Source organism: Salmo trutta, chromosome 8 (genome assembly GCF_901001165.1).
Source record: "Salmo trutta chromosome 8, fSalTru1.1, whole genome shotgun sequence".
Classification (NCBI taxonomy): domain Eukaryota; kingdom Metazoa; phylum Chordata; class Actinopteri; order Salmoniformes; family Salmonidae; genus Salmo; species Salmo trutta.
In genome coordinates, this window is record NC_042964.1 from 361,389 (window position 1) to 378,349 (window position 16,961).

At 45.4% G+C, this 16,961-nt stretch overlaps 1 protein-coding gene and 1 long non-coding RNA gene across 3 annotated transcripts in view; both read right to left on the reverse strand.

Moving 5' to 3' along the window:
* Nucleotides 1-5,520: 5,520 nt before the first annotated feature.
* On the reverse strand, nt 5,521-13,204 carry LOC115198007 (uncharacterized). Of its 2 annotated transcripts, none has more exons than XR_003879125.1 (3): nt 13,126-13,204; nt 6,724-6,860; nt 5,521-5,698 (listed from the first exon to the last, which is right to left on the reverse strand). It is a non-coding gene; the product is annotated as an uncharacterized LOC115198007 (long non-coding RNA). The 2 variants fall into 2 exon arrangements; XR_003879126.1 differs by having other exon boundaries at nt 5,521-6,388.
* Nucleotides 13,205-16,120: 2,916 nt separating this feature from the next.
* Nucleotides 16,121-16,961, reverse strand: part of LOC115198008 (profilin-2) — a gene marked incomplete in the record, with an annotated part of 2,741 nt that continues 1,900 nt past the window's right edge. Inside the window, 1 exon segment of the mRNA XM_029759657.1 lies at nt 16,121-16,452. Within this exon segment, the coding sequence (XP_029615517.1) occupies nt 16,355-16,452 (98 nt within the window).

The window sequence follows — 16,961 nt, forward strand, 5'->3', positions numbered from 1 at the left end:
TAGTCTACTAATGATAATGACATGGTGGTTCTATACTAAGTCTACTAATGATAATGACATAGTGGTTCTATACTAAGTCTACTAATGATAATGATATGCCTTGAGATAGCCTGCAGAGTACTCAAACAATTCGAGCTTCTACTTTTAAAAATCCACCTTTCCAGAAACAAGTCTCTCACCGTTTCTGCTTGCTATAGACCACCCTCTGCCCCCAGCTGTGCCCTGGACACCAGATGTGAGTTGATTGCCCCCCATCTATCTTCAGAGCTCGTGCTGCTAGGTGACCTAAACTGGGACATGCTTAACACCCCGGCCATCCTACAATCTAAGCTTGATGCCCTCAATCTCACACAAATTATCAATGAACCTACCAGGTACAACCCCAAATCCGTAAACACGGGCACCCTCATAGATATCATCCTAACTAACTCGCCCTCCAAATGCACCTCTGCTGTTTTCAACCAAGATCTCAGCGATCACTGCCTCATTGCCTGCATCCGTAATGGGTCTGCGGTTAAACGACCTCTACACATCACTGTCAAACGCTCCCTAAAACACTTCAGCGAGCAGGCCTTTCTAATCTACCTGGCCCGGGTATCCTGGAAGGATATTGACCTCATCCCATCAATAGAGGATGCCTGGTTATTCTTTAAAAGTGCCTTCCTCACCATCTTAAATAAGCTTGCTCCATTCAAATTCTTTTTAACTAGGAACAGATATAGCCCTTGGTTCACTCCAGACCTGACTGCCCTCGACCAACACAAAAACATCCTGTGGCGTTCTGCATTAGCATCGAATAGCCCCCGTGATATGCAACTTTTCAGGGAAGTTAGGAACCAATATACACAGGCAGTTAGGAAAGCAAAGGCTACCTTTTTCAAGCAGAAATTTGCATCCTGTAACACAAACTCCAAAAAGTTCTGGGACACTAAAGTCCATGGAGAATAAGAGCACCTCCTCCCAGCTGCCCACTGCACTGAAGCTAGGAAACACTGTCACCACCGATAAATCCACTATAATTGAGAATTTCAATAAGCATTTCTCTACGGCTGGCCATGCTTTCCACCTGGCTACCCCTACCCCGGCCAACAGCTCTGCAGCAACTTGCCCAAGCCTCCCCCACTTCTCCTTCTCCCAAATCCAGATAGCTGATGTTCTGAAAGAGCTGCAAAATCTGGACTCCTACAAATCAGCTGGGCTAGACAATCTGGACCCTCTCTTTCTAAAATTATCTGCCAAAATTGTTGCAACCCCTATTACTAACCTGTTCAACCTCTCTTTTGAATCGTCTGAGATCCCCAAAAATTGGAAAGCTGCTGCGGTCTTCCCCCTCTTCAAAGGGGAGACACTCTAGACCAAACTGTTATAGACCTATATCTATCCTGCCATGCCTTTCTAAGGTCTTCGAAAGCCAAGTTAACAAACAGATCACCGACCATTTCGAATCCCAACATACCTTCTCCACTATGCAATCTGGTTTCAGAGCTGGTCATGGGTGCATCTCAGACACGCACAAGGTCCTAAGCAATATCATAACCGCCATTGATAAGAGACATTACTGTGCAGCCGTATTCATCGACCTGGCCAAGGCTTTCGACTTTGTCAACCACCACATCCTCATCGGCAGACTCAATAGCCTTGGTTTCTCAAATGACTGCCTCGCCTGGTTCACAAACTACTTCTCAGATAGAGTTCAATGTGTCAAATTGGAGGGCCTGTTGTCCGGTCCTCTGGCAGTCTCTACGGGGGCGCCACGGGGTTCAATTCTCGGGCCGACTCTCTTCTCTGTATACATCAATGATGTCGCTCTTGCTGCTGGTGATTCTCTGATTCACCTCTACGCAGACGACACCATTCTGTATACTTCTGGCCCTTCTTTGGACACTGTGTTAACTAACCTCCAGACAAGCTTCAATGCCATACAACTCTCCTTCCGTGGCCTCCAACTGCTCTTAAATGCAAGTAAAAACTAAATGCATGCTCTTCAACCGATCGCTGCCTGCACCTGCCCGCCCGTCCAGCATCACTACTCTGGACGGCTCTGACTTAGAATATGTCGACAACTACAAATACCTAGGTGTCTGGTTAGACTGTAAACTCTCCTTCCAGACTCACATTAAGCATCTCCAATCCAAAGTTAAATCTAGAATCGGCTTCCTATTTTGCAACAAAGCATCCTTCACTCATGCTCTCAAACACACCCTCGTAAAACTGACCATCCTACCGATCCTCGACTTCGGCGATGTCATTTACATTTATATAGTTGGTTCAGAGTTTGTTTTGATATTTCAACCTGCATGTCCTGATCGCGTCTGGTGTGGGTGGACAAAATCAACATGCGTGTGATGTCACGCGTGCCCGGTGTAGTCAACATGTTAGACTGACGGACTGTGCCACCCCCACAGCCTCCACAATGGATCAGTCCACTCAGACAGGTGTCATGTTACTGACGGACTGGGCCATCCCCACAGCCTCCACAATGGATCAGTCCACTCAGACAGGTGTCATGTTAGACTGACGGACTGGGCCATCCCCACAGCCTCCACAATGGATCAGTCCACTCAGACAGGTATCATGTTACTGATGGACTGGGCCATCCCCACAGCCTCCACAATGGATCAGTCCACTCAGACAGGTGTCATGTTAGACTGACGGACTGTGCCATCCCCACAGCCTCCACAATGGATCAGTCCAATCAGACAGGTATCATGTTACTGACGGACTGGGCCATCCCCACAGCCTCCACAATGGATCAGTCCACTCAGACAGGTATCATGTTACTGACGGACTGGGCCATCCCCACAGCCTCCACAATGGATCAGTCCACTCAGACAGGTATCATGTTACTGACGGACTGTGCCATCCCCACAGCCTCCACAATGGATCAGTCCACTCAGACAGGTGTCATGTTACTGACGGACTGGGCCATCCCCACAGCCTCCACAATGGATCAGTCCACTCAGACAGGTGTCATGTTACTGACGGACTGGGCCATCCCCACAGCCTCCACAATGGATCAGTCCACCCAGACAGGTGTCATGTTAGACTGACGGACTGTGCCATCCCCACAGCCTCCACAATGGATCAGTCCACTCAGACAGGTGTCATGTTAGACTGACGGACTGGGCCATCCCCACAGCCTCCACAATGGATCAGTCCACTCAGACAGGTATCATGTTACTGACGGACTGTGCCATCCCCACAGCCTCCATAATGGATCAGTCCACTCAGACAGGTGTCATGTTACTGATGGACTGTGCCATCCCCACAGCCTCCACAATGGATCAGTCCACCCAGACAGGTGTCATGTTACTGACGGACTGGGCCATCCCCACAGCCTCCACAATGGATCAGTCCACCCAGACAGGTGTCATGTTAGACTGACGGACTGGGCCATCCCCACAGCCTCCACAATGGATCAGTCCACTCAGACAGGTGTCATGTTAGACTGACGGACTGTGCCATCCCCACAGCCTCCACAATGGATCAGTCCACTCAGACAGGTGTCATGTTACTGACGGACTGGGCCATCCCCACAGCCTCCACAATGGATCAGTCCACTCAGACAGGTATCATGTTACTGATGGACTGTGCCATCCCCACAGCCTCCACAATGGATCAGTCCACTCAGACAGGTGTCATGTTACTGACGGACTGGGCCATCCCCACAGCCTCCACAATGGATCAGTCCACTCAAACAGGTGTCATGTTACTGACGGACTGGGCCATCCCCACAGCCTCCACAATGGATCAGTCCACTCAGACAGGTGTCATGTTAGACTGACGGACTGTGCCATCCCCACAGCCTCCACAATGGATCAGTCCACTCAGACAGGTGTCATGTTAGACTGACGGACTGGGCCATCCCCACAGCCTCCACAATGGATCAGTCCACTCAGACAGGTGTCATGTTAGACTGACGGACTGTGCCATCCCCACAGCCTCCACAATGGATCAGTCCACTCAGACAGGTGTCATGTTAGACTGACGGACTGGGCCATCCCCACAGCCTCCACAATGGATCAGTCCACTCAGACAGGTGTCATGTTACTGACGGACTGTGCCATCCCCACAGCCTCCACAATGGATCAGTCCACTCAGACAGGTGTCATGTTACTGACGGACTGTGCCATCCCCACAGCCTCCACAATGGATCAGTCCACTCAGACAGGTGTCATGTTACTGACGGACTGGGCCACCCCCACAGCCTCCACAATGGATCAGTCCACTCAGACAGGTGTCATGTTACTGACGGACTGGGCCATCCCCACAGCCTCCACAATGGATCAGTCCACCCAGACAGGTGTCATGTTACTGACGGACTGGGCCACCCCCACAGCCTCCACAATGGATCAGTCCACTCAGACAGGTGTCATGTTACTAACGGACTGGGCCATCCCCACAGCCTCCACAATGGATCAGTCCACTCAGACAGGTGTCATGTTAGACTGACGGACTGGGCCATCCCCACAGCCTCCACAATGGATCAGTCCACTCAGACAGGTGTCATGATTATTATTTTTTTTCTACTGCTCAACTAAAGAAATCTTGGTCGACCAGCAGCCTATTGACCAGTAGACTAAATGGGGCCAGCCCTAGGAGAAACTAAATGGGGTCAGCACTAGGAGAAACTAAATGGGGTCAGCACTAGGAGAAACTAAATGGGGTCAGCACTAGGAGAAACTAAATGGGGTCAGCACTAGGAGAAACTAAATGGGGTCAGCACTAGGAGAAACTAAATGGGGTCAGCACTAGGAGAAACTAAATGGGGTCAGCACTAGGAGAAACTAAATGGGGTCAGCACTAGGAGAAACTAAATGGGGCCAGCCCTAGGAGAAACTAAATGGGGTCAGCACTAGGAGAAACTAAATGGGGTCAGCCCTAGGAGAAACTAAATGGGGTCAGCCCTAGGAGAAACTAAATGGGGTCAGCACTAGGAGAAACTAAATGGGGTCAGCACTAGGAGAAACTAAATGGGGTCAGCACTAGGAGAAACTAAATGGGGTCAGCACTAGGAGAAACTAAATGGGGTCAGCACTAGGAGAAACTAAATGGGGTCAGCACTAGGAGAAACTAAATGGGGTCAGCACTAGGAGAAACTAAATGGGGTCAGCACTAGGAGAAACTAAATGGGGCCAGCCCTAGGAGAAACTAAATGGGGTCAGCACTAGGAGAAACTAAATGGGGTCAGCACTAGGAGAAACTAAATGGGGTCAGCACTAGGAGAAACTAAATGGGGTCAGCCCTAGGAGAAACTAAATGGGGTCAGCACTAGGAGAAACTAAATGGGGTCAGCCCTAGGAGAAACTAAATGGGGTCAGCCCTAGGAGAAACTAAATGGGGTCAGCACTAGGAGAAACTAAATGGGGTCAGCACTAGGAGAAACTAAATGGGGTCAGCACTAGGAGAAACTAAATGGGGTCAGCACTAGGAGAAACTAAATGGGGTCAGCACTAGGAGAAACTAAATGGGGTCAGCACTAGGAGAAACTAAATGGGGTCAGCACTAGGAGAAACTAAATGGGGTCAGCACTAGGAGGAACTAAATGGGGTCAGCACTAGGAGAAACTAAACCCCTTTTGGGTCTACATGGAACACTAAAGAGTTCTACCTGGAGCCAAAAAGGGTTCTCCTATGGGGACAGCTGCAGAACACTTTGGAACACTTTTTTTCCTCAGCGTGTAGAGCTGCAAGAGAGGCTGAAACAACAACATTCATGTCCATCACACAAAGACAGCCCACTGGTCTCTCTCACTCTCCCTGTTAGATGACAGCAGACAACAGTCATTAAAAGGTTCAGCTGCCCAATAACTCCACCCAACACCAACTGTGACCGGTGAGGAATCAAAACAGAGTGCGTGCTGGGTAACTGCCCGGATACTTACAGAATGTTTGAATAGATTAGATGGTCAGGAGGAAGTATAACGGCACACAGAAATATCAAAAGAACATCACAGTGACGCAACTGAACCGGCGCAGTGCCCGACAGTGATTGTGAGACGGACTTTGACCAGCACTTTATCGGGAGATTGTGTAACAGTGTCCTGCTCCTCCTCCGATGCGATAGGCTACATCTTGCAAACCATCTCTCTTTGTTAGATGTAGCGTAGGCCTGGACTATGATCAAATGCGCTGCAAATGTGGAAGTGAATTAAAATCATCCCGCTACAATATTTAATTGCATGCTGGTCATACATGTTTATTCCTAAATCCATTTTCAGGCTTTACTATTACAGGCCGAAGTATAGCTCAGATCCATCTGCAGAGAGTAGCGGCCAAGTTAATTATTTGAGTTTATTCTAGACCTTACAACACATGAACTATTCGTGTCCTCCGCTGAAGGTCATCACGTTGTCATTCGGCTACAGGAGGAGGTTTGAAAACAAAAACTGAAAAGATGAAAAACGAATTCAATCGCAGACGCATGAGAACTAGGCTTACTACACTGTATGTTTCTAACAGTTGCAATGTCTAAGAACATATCCCATGGCTTCAATCTCAAACGCTAAAATTAAAGTATTCATTGTAGGCCTGTTTATAAAGTTTATAAAGTTTATCAGTCATAGAACATAAGCAAACAAAGTTACAAGGCTAGAGTTGAGAGTGCCAAAGCAGAGTTACATTAAATGGACAACTACACAAGTTGGTCTTTCCTAGTAAATGTTTCTGAAGTTTCTATGAATGTGTATGCAGAGCGAATCGAATAACCCAGAAAGCATGGTACCTGAGGGGGGTTGAGGCGGCTGGCTGGCTGGCTGGCTGGCTGTCCGACTGTCCTTCTGGAAAGTGGCACCCCTGTCCCACCGCGGGTGCTTTATAGACCGCCACTAGCGGCCTGCCGCCCCCATATAAGGACAAGGGCTTAGGGACGGAAGGAAAATGATCAGACACACTCAGAAATGCAGAAACTGAAAGGACGGTAACATATGTGTCTGAGTTTGTGTTAATGTGTCGAATACATACGTTTCCCTCCAAATGATTCCTCAATATATAAGATATTTTACATTTTCTCACCAAACGACTCATCAATATATAAGATGTTTTCTAGTTTCTCTCTCCAAACGATTCATCAATATATAAGATGTTTTCTAGTTTCTCTCTCCAAGCGATTCATCAATATATAAGATGTTTTCTAGTTTCTCTCTCCAAACGATTCATCAATATATAAGATGTTTTCTAGTTTATCTCACCAAACGATTCATCAATATATAAGATGTTTTCTAGTTTCTCTCACCAAACGATTCATCAATATATAAGATGTTTTCTAGTATCTCTCTCCAAACGATTCATCAATATATAAGATGTTTTCTAGTTTCTCTCACCAAACGATTCATCAATATATAAGATGTTTTCTAGTTTCTCTCTCCAAACGATTCATCAATATATAAGATGTTTTCTAGTTTATCTCACCAAACGATTCATCAATATATAAGATGTTTTCTAGTTTCTCTCACCAAACGATTCATCAATATATAAGATGTTTTCTAGTATCTCTCTCCAAACGATTCATCAATATATAAGATGTTTTCTAGTTTCTCTCACCAAACGATTCATCAATATATAAGATGTTTTCTAGTTTCTCTCACCAAACGATTCATCAATATATAAGATGTTTTCTAGTTTCTCTCTCCAAATGATTCAACACTATGAAAGAGGATTTGAAGAGCATCACATAATAATTCAGATTACTTTGGAGATTTTTTCTTCAACTTAAAACATGTAGGCCTACTGTTGATTTACAGGGGGGTTTCCTATGAACACATGAATCTGATCAGGTAGAGAACAGGGGGGTTCCTATGAACACATGAATCTGATCTGATCAGGTAGAGAACAGGGGGTTCCTATGAACACATGAATCTGATCTGATCAGGTAGAGAACAGGGGGGTTCCTATGAACACATGAATATGATCAGGTAGAGAACAGGGGGGTTCCTATGAACACATGAATCTGAACTGATCAGGTAGAGAACAGGGGGGTTCCTATGAACACATGAATCTGATCAGGGGGGTTCCTATGAACACATGAATCTGATCTGATCAGGTAGAGAACAGGGGGGTTCCTATGAATACATGAATCTGATAAGGTAGAGAACAGGGGGTTTCCTATGAACACATGAATCTGATCAGGTAGAGAACAGGGGGGTTCCTATGAACACATGAATCTGATCAGGTAGAGAACAGAGGGGTTCCTATGAACACAGGAATCTGATCTGATCAGGTAGAGAACAGGGGGGTTCCTATGAACACAGGAATCTGATCTGATCAGGTAGAGAACAGGGGGGTTCCTATGAACACATGAATCTGATCAGGTAGAGAACAGGGGGGTTCCTATGAACACATGAATCTGATCAGGTAGAGAACAGAGGGGTTCCTATGAACACAGGAATCTGATCTGATCAGGTAGAGAACAGGGGGGTTCCTATGAACACATGAATCTGATCTGATCAGGTAGAGAACAGGGGGGTTCCTATGAACACATGAATATGATCTGATCAGGCAGAGAACAGGGGGGTTCCTATGAACACATGAATCTGATCAGGTAGAGAACAGGGGGGTTCCTATGAACACATGAATCTGATCTGATCAGGTAGAGAACAGGGGGGTTCCTATGAACACATGAATCTGATCAGGTAGAGAACAGGGGGGTTCCTATGAACACATGAATCTGATCAGGTAGAGAACAGGGGGGTTCCTATGAACACATGAATCTGATCTGATCAGGTAGAGAACAGGGGGGTTCCTATGAACACATGAATCTGATCTTAGGAATGGTACATGGATACAGCTCTACTTTAGGACTGAATACAGCTCTACTTTAGGCCTGGATACAGCTCTACTTTAGGCCTGGATACAGCTCTACTTTAGGACTGGATACAGCTCTACTTTAGGACTGGATACAGCTCTACTTTAGGACTGGATACAGCTCTACAGCTCTACTTTAGGACTGGATACAGCTCTACTTTAGGACTGGATACAGCTCTACTTTAGGACTGGATACAGGTCTACTTTAGGACTGGATACAGCTCTACTTTAGGCCTGGATACAGCTCTACTTTAGGACTGGATACAGCTCTACTTTAGGACTGGATACAGCTCTACTTTAGGACTGGATACAGGTCTACTTTAGGACTGGATACAGCTCTACTTTAGGCCTGGATACAGCTCTACTTTAGGATTGGATACAGCTCTACTTTAGGACTGGATACAGCTCTACTTTAGGACTGGATACAGCTCTACTTTAGGACTGGATACAGCTCTACTTTAGGACTGGATACAGCTCTACTTTAGGACTGGATACAGCTCTACTTTAGGACTGGATACAGCTCTACTTTAGGACTGGATACAGCTCTACTTTAGGCCTGGTACATGGATACAGCTCTACTTTAGGACTGGATACAGCTCTACTTTAGGCCTGGATACAGCTCTACTTTAGGACTGGTACATGGATACAGCTCTACTTTAGGACTGGATACAGCTCTACTTTAGGACTGGATACATCTCTACTTTAGGACTGGATACAGCTCTACTTTAGGACTGGATACAGCTCTACTTTAGGACTGGATACAGCTCTACTTTAGGCCTGGATACAGCTCTACTTTAGGATTGGATACAGCTCTACTTTAGGACTGGATACAGCTCTACTTTAGGACTGGATACAGCTCTACTTTAGGTCTGAATACAGCTCTACTTTAGGACTGGATACAGCTCTACTTTAGGACTAGATACAGCTCTACTTTAGGACTGGATACAGCTCTACTTTAGGACTGGATACAGCTCAACTTTAGCACTGGATACAGCTCTACTTTAGAACTGGATACAGCTCTACTTTAGGACTGGATACAGCTCTACTTTAGGACTGGATACAGCTCTACTTTAGGACTAGATACAGCTCTACTTTAGGACTGGATACAGCTCTACTTTAGGACTAGATACAGCTCTACTTTAGGCCTGGATACAGCTCTACTTTAGAACTGGATACAGCTCTACTTTAGGACTGGATACAGCTCTACTTTAGGACTGGATACAGCTCTACTTTAGGACTAGATACAGCTCTACTTTAGGACTGGATACAGCTCTACTTTAGGACTGGATACAGCTCTACTTTAGGCCTGGATACAGCTCTACTTTAGGACTGGTACATGGATACAACTCTACTTTAGGACTGGATACAGCTCTACTTTAGGACTGGATACAGCTCTACTTTAGGACTGGATTCAGCTCTACTTTAGGACTGGATACAGCTCTACTTTAGGACTGGATACAGCTCTACTTTAGGACTGGATACAGCTCTACTTTAGGACTGGATACAGCTCTACTTTAGGACTGGATACAGCTCTACTTTAGGACTAGATACAGCTCTACTTTAGGCCTGGATACAGCTCTACTTTAGAACTGGATACAGCTCTACTTTAGGACTGGATACAGCTCTACTTTAGGACTGGATACAGCTCTACTTTAGGACTAGATACAGCTCTACTTTAGGACTGGATACAGCTCTACTTTAGGACTGGATACAGCTCTACTTTAGGCCTGGATACAGCTCTACTTTAGGACTGGTACATGGATACAACTCTACTTTAGGACTGGATACAGCTCTACTTTAGGACTGGATACAGCTCTACTTTAGGACTGGATACAGCTCTACTTTAGGACTGGATACAGCTCTACTTTAGGACTGGATACAGCTCTACTTTAGGACTGGATACAGCTCAGAGATTTAGCAGTGCTCTTCTGAAGGTTCTGACAGTGAATTTAGACTTCAGATGCTTCTGGAAAACCGGTTAGTTTCATTAATCCAATCATTGATATTGATCAATAAGTTGAGTTGGAGAGGTGATGTGGTGCTTGGTTGGAACTAAACCCTGCACAAGGCCTTACTGCAGCTCTTCAGGCAGTGATAATGTAGTGCAGTGCTTCCTAAACTGTGGGTCGAGGCCCGGGTCCAAGTGAGCTGTGGGATAAACAAAATTGTGTATAGAAAAAAAATTGAGGATGGAAAAACTGTTTGTTTAAACTTAAATGATTAAACCCAAATAGAGGTAGAAAAGCTAATGGACCTATAGATTTTTTAATAATAGCCTATAATCTTGGAGAATTTACAATAAACTAAATTAAACAATCAGGCCCCCATTGATGTTTTTATAATGTTATTATTAGAACACTGCATTAGAACACTGAGTTAGAACACGGCGTTAGAACGCTGCATTAGAACGCGGTGTTAGAACAGGCCATTATAACATGGCATTAGAACACAGCACTAGAACACGGCATTAGAACACTGTATTAGAACACGGCAGTAGAACACTGTATTAGAACACAGAATTAGAACACGGAATTAGAACACTGTATTAGAACACGGCATTAGAACACTGTATTAGAATACGGCATTAGAACACGGCACTAGAACACGGCATTAGAACACTGTATTAGAACACGGAATTAGAACACGGAATTAGAACACTGTATTAGAACACGGCATTAGAACACGGCACTAGAACACGGCACTAGAACACGGCATTAGAACACGGCACTAGAACACGGCACTAGAACACGGCACTAGAACACGGCATTAGAACACGGAATTAGAACACGGCACTAGAACACGGCACTAGAACACTGCATTAGAACACGGCACTAGAACACGGCATTAGAACACTGTATTAGAACACTGTATTAGAACACGGCATTAGAACACGGCACTAGAACACGGCATTAGAACACTGTATTAGAACACTGTATTAGAACACTGCATTAGAACACGGCACTAGAACACGGCATTAGAACACTGCATTAGAACACTGTATTAGAACACGGCATTAGAACACGGCATTAGAACACGGCACTAGAACACCGCATTACAAAACGGCACTAGAACACGGCACAAGAACACGGCACTAGAACACGGCAGTAGAACACGACAGTAGAACACGGCACTAGAGCACGGCATTAGAACACGGCATTAGAGCACGGCACTAGAACACGGCATTAGAACACGGCACTAGAACACGGCACTAGAACACGGCACTAGAACACGGCACTAGAACACGGCATTAGAACACGGTATTAGAACACGGCACTAGAACACGGCACTAGAACACTGCATTAGAACACGGCACTAGAACACGGCATTAGAACACTGTATTAGAACACTGTATTAGAACACGGCATTAGAACACGGCACTAGTACACGGCATTAGAACACTGTATTAGAACACTGTATTAGAACACGGCATTAGAACACGGCACTAGAACACGGCACTAGAACACGGCATTAGAACACTGCATTAGAACACGGCATTAGAACACGGCATTAGAACACGGCACTAGAACACCGCATTACAAAACGGCACTAGAACACGGCACTAGAACACGGCACTAGAACACGGCACTAGAACACGGCAGTAGAACACGGCACTAGGGCACGGCATTAGAACACGGCATTAGAGCACGGCACTAGAACACGGCATTAGAACACGGCACTAGAACACGGCACTAGAACACGGCACTAGAACACGGCATTAGAACACGGTATTAGAACACGGCACTAGAACACAGCACTAGAACACTGCATTAGAACACGGCACTAGAACACGGCATTAGAACACTGTATTAGAACACTGTATTAGAACACGGCATTAGAACACGGCACTAGAACACGGCATTAGAACACTGCATTAGAACACTGTATTAGAACACGGCATTAGAACACGGCACTAGAACACGGCATTAGAACACTGCATTAGAACACTGTATTAGAACACGGCATTAGAACACGGCATTAGAACACGGCACTAGAACACCGCATTACAAAACGGCACTAGAACACGGCACTAGAACACGGCAGTAGAACACGACACTAGAACACGGCAGTAGAACACGGCCCTAGAACACGGCATTAGAACACGGCATTAGAAAACGGCACTAGAACACGGCATTAGAACACTGCATTACAACACTGCATTACAACACTGCATTACAACACTGCATTACAACACTGCATTACAATACTGCGTTAGCCATGGCAATGTGTAGAATTGCAGAAGATTAGCTTGAAAACTGCAACATTTTCTGTTCGCTGCCAAGATGATATTTTTTGACTTATTCTTTGGTCTGTGTATGTTTTTCACCGCTCAATCCTTATGGAGGGTCGCAACTCAAAAGACACCTCAATTGGTGGGTCACGAAGCAAAAACGTTTTCCTCTCAGGCCGCCTTTAAGAAGCACATGGTCAACAGTGCAGCAGGCCTACACTTTGAATCCATGCCTTAAAGCAATGTAGTTATAGACTGAATCACTTTTCCAATAACTATTCATTCATTCTCTCCTTCTCTCCTCATGTCAGACGCTCCCTAGCTCTCCAGCTAAGGTGTAAAGGTCAAGGTTCAGCTAAAGGTGAAATGTGAGCCACTTTGGGTTCACAGTAAAAGGCCAGCGACCGACAAACACACAATCATGTACCCTTTTCACTGTACTGTAAGTGCTGCGCAAAGGCCAGTTCACCAACACACACACACACGCACACACACACACTCTTACCCTTTGCCAGCCCCCTCAGCAACACCCCTACCCTTTACTACTGGGTACAAAAATATATTTAACCCTCCTACTCTCCTTGTGACCAGATAGTTAGATACTTTACAGAGAGATACGTAGTTAGACAGAGAGAGTTTTAATGGGTACATAGAGATACTTCATAGAGATACTTAGTTAGTTACAGACAGAGAGAGTTTTAATGGGTAAATAGAGATACTTAGTTAGTTACAGACAGAGAGAGTTTTAATGGGTAAATAGAGACACTTAGTTACAGACAGAGAGAGTTTTAATGGGTAAATAGAGATACTTAGTTACAGACAGAGTTTAATGGGTAAATAGAGATACTTAGTTAGTTACAGACAGAGAGGGTGTTAATGGGTACATAGAGATACTTCATAGAGATATGTAGTTAGTTACAGACAGAGAGAGTTTTAATGGGTAAATAGAGATACTTAGTTAGTTACAGACAGAGAGAGTTTTAATGGGTAAATAGAGATACTTAGTTAGTTACAGACAGAGAGAGTTTTAATGGGTAAATAGAGATACTTAGTTACAGACAGAGAGAGTTTTAATGGGTAAATAGAGATACTTAGTTACAGACAGAGAGTTTTAATGGGTACAGTCAGATACTTCATAGAGATACGTAGTTAGTTACAGACAGAGAGAGTTTTAATGGGTAAATAAACTCAGCGAAAAAGTAACTTCCCTTTTTCAGGCCCCTGTCTTTCAAAGATAATTCGTAAAAATCCATATAACTTCACAGATCTTCATTGTAAAGGGTTTAAACACTGTTTCCCATGCGTGTTCAGTGAACCATAAACAATTAATGAACATGCACCTGTGGAACGGTCGTTAAGACACTAACAGCTTACAGACGGTAGGCAATTATGGTCAATTAAGGTCACAGTTATGAAAACTTAGGACACTAAATAGGCCTTTCTACTGACTCTGAAAAACACCAAAAGAAAGATGCCCAAGGTCCCAACTTATCTGTGTGAAGAGCAAAGAGCCCGGATCTCAATCCCATTGAGCACGTCTGGGACCTGTTGGATCAGAGGGTGAGGGCTAGGGCCATTCCCCACAGAAATGTCCGGGAACCTGCAGGTGCCTTGGTGGAAGAGTGGGGTAACATCACGCAGCAAGAACTGGCAAATCTGGTGCAGTCCATGAGGAGGAGATGCACTGCAGTACTTAATGCAGCTGGTGGCCACACCAGATACTGACTGTTACTTTTGATTTTTGTATTAAAAACAAAAACATAAGTACTTTATTTACATAAGTATTCAGACCCTTTGCTATGACACTCGAAATTGAGCTCAGGTGCATTCGGTTTACATTGATCGAGGGAAAGATGAACGGAGCAAAGTACAGAGAGATCCTTGATGAAAACCTGCTCCAGAGCGCTCAGGACCTCAGACTGGGACGAAGGTTCACCTTCCAACAGGACAACGACCCTAAGCACACGGCCAAGACAACACAGGAGTGGCTTCGGGACAAGTCTCTGAATGTCTTTGAGTGACCCAGCCAGAGCCCGGACTTGAACCAGATCAAACATCTCTGAAGAGACCTGAAAATAGTTGTGTAGCAACTCTCCCCATCCAACCTGACAGAGCTTGAGAGGATCTGCAGAGAAGAATGGGAGAAACTCCCTAAATACAGGTGTGCCAAGCTTGTAGCGTCCTACCCAAGAAGACTAGAGGCTGTAATCGCTGCCAAAGGTGCTTCAACAAAGTACTGAGTAAAGGGTCTGAATACTTATGTTAATGTGATATTTCTGTTTTTATTTAATACATTCGCAAAAAATTGGAGTGTAGACTGAGTGTAGTATTGAGTGTAGACAGATGAGGGGAAAAACTATTTAATCCATTTTAAAATAAGGCTGAAACGTAACAAAATCTGGGAAAGTCAAGTGGTCTGAATACTTTCCGAATGCACTGTACGTAGTTAGTTGTACATATGTAACTGTTGAGTTGGTTAACAGCCCTCAGGTTGAACACTGCAGCGTGACCTGGTAATACATATGGATATAGAGAAAGACAGAGAGAGACAGACAGAGAGATAAACAGAGAGAGACAGAGAGAGAGATAAACAGAGAGAGACAGAGAGAGAGATAAACAGAGAGAGACAGAGAGAGAGATAAACAGAGAGAGACAGAGAGAGAGATAAACAGAGAGAGACAGAGAGATAAACAGAGAGAGACACAGAGATAAACAGAGAGAGACAGAGAGATAAACAGAGAGAGACAGAGAGATAAACAGAGAGAGACAGAGAGAGAGATAAACAGAGAGAGACAGAGATAAACAGAGAGAGACAGAGAGATAAACAGAGAGAGACAGAGATAAACAGAGAGAGACAGAGAGATAAACAGAGAGAGACAGAGATAAACAGAGAGAGACAGAGAGATAAACAGAGAGAGACAGAGATAAACAGAGAGAGACAGAGATAAACAGAGAGAGAGAGAGATAAACAGAGAGAGACAGAGATAAACAGAGAGACAGAGCGCACACACCGACACACACTTACCATTAACATTTCAGTAATTTAACTACATTCTCCTCAATAAATAATTAAATCAGCAGTCAAAATAAATATTTTCTTAGAATAAATCTGTTTATTTGCCACTATCATAATTTCACACGTTTGATCATTTGCATATCATCATCATCATCATCATCAAAAACAAGAAGGCACTGAGGCTGGTGGGATGACATTCCACGAGGAACAGATGAGCTTCCCTTCCCCCAATCCGAACCAGTAGTAGGGGAACGCTAAACTGAACCAAGACCAGCATCTAAGGGGGGTGTCGGGGTCAAGGGTCAAGGGTTAGAAGCCACTCTTCCTCAGGTACTGCATCATGTCGGAGGCCTTTATGTTGATCTTCCCTCCTGGAATGTCCTTCATTCCTTTAACAATGATCAGAGCTGATAGAGGGAGAGAGAGGGAGGACAGAGGGAGAGAGAGAGGGAGGGCAGAGGGAGAGAGAGAGGGAGGGCAGAGGGAGAGAGAGAGGGAGGGCAGAGGGAGAGAGAGGGAGGGCAGAGGGAGAGAGGGCAGAGGGAGAGAGGACAGAGGGAGAGAGGACAGAGGGAGAGAGGACAGAGGGAGAGAGGACAGAGGGAGAGAGAGAGGGAGGGCAGAGGGAGAGAGAGAGGGAGGGCAGAGGGAGAGAGAGAGGGAGGGCAGAGGGAGAGAGAGGGAGGGCAGAGGGAGAGAGAGGGAGGGCAGAGGGAGAGAGAGGGAGGGCAGAGGGAGGGCAGAGGGAGGGCAGAGGGGAGAGAGGGAGGGAGGGGGAGAGAGAGGGAGGGCAGAGGGAGAGAGAGGGAGGGCAGAGGGAGGGGGAGAGAGAGGGAGGGCAGAGGGAGAGAGAGGGAGAGAGAGAGAGGGAGAGAGAGGGGGAGGGCAGAGGGAGGAGAGGGAGGGCAGAGGGAGA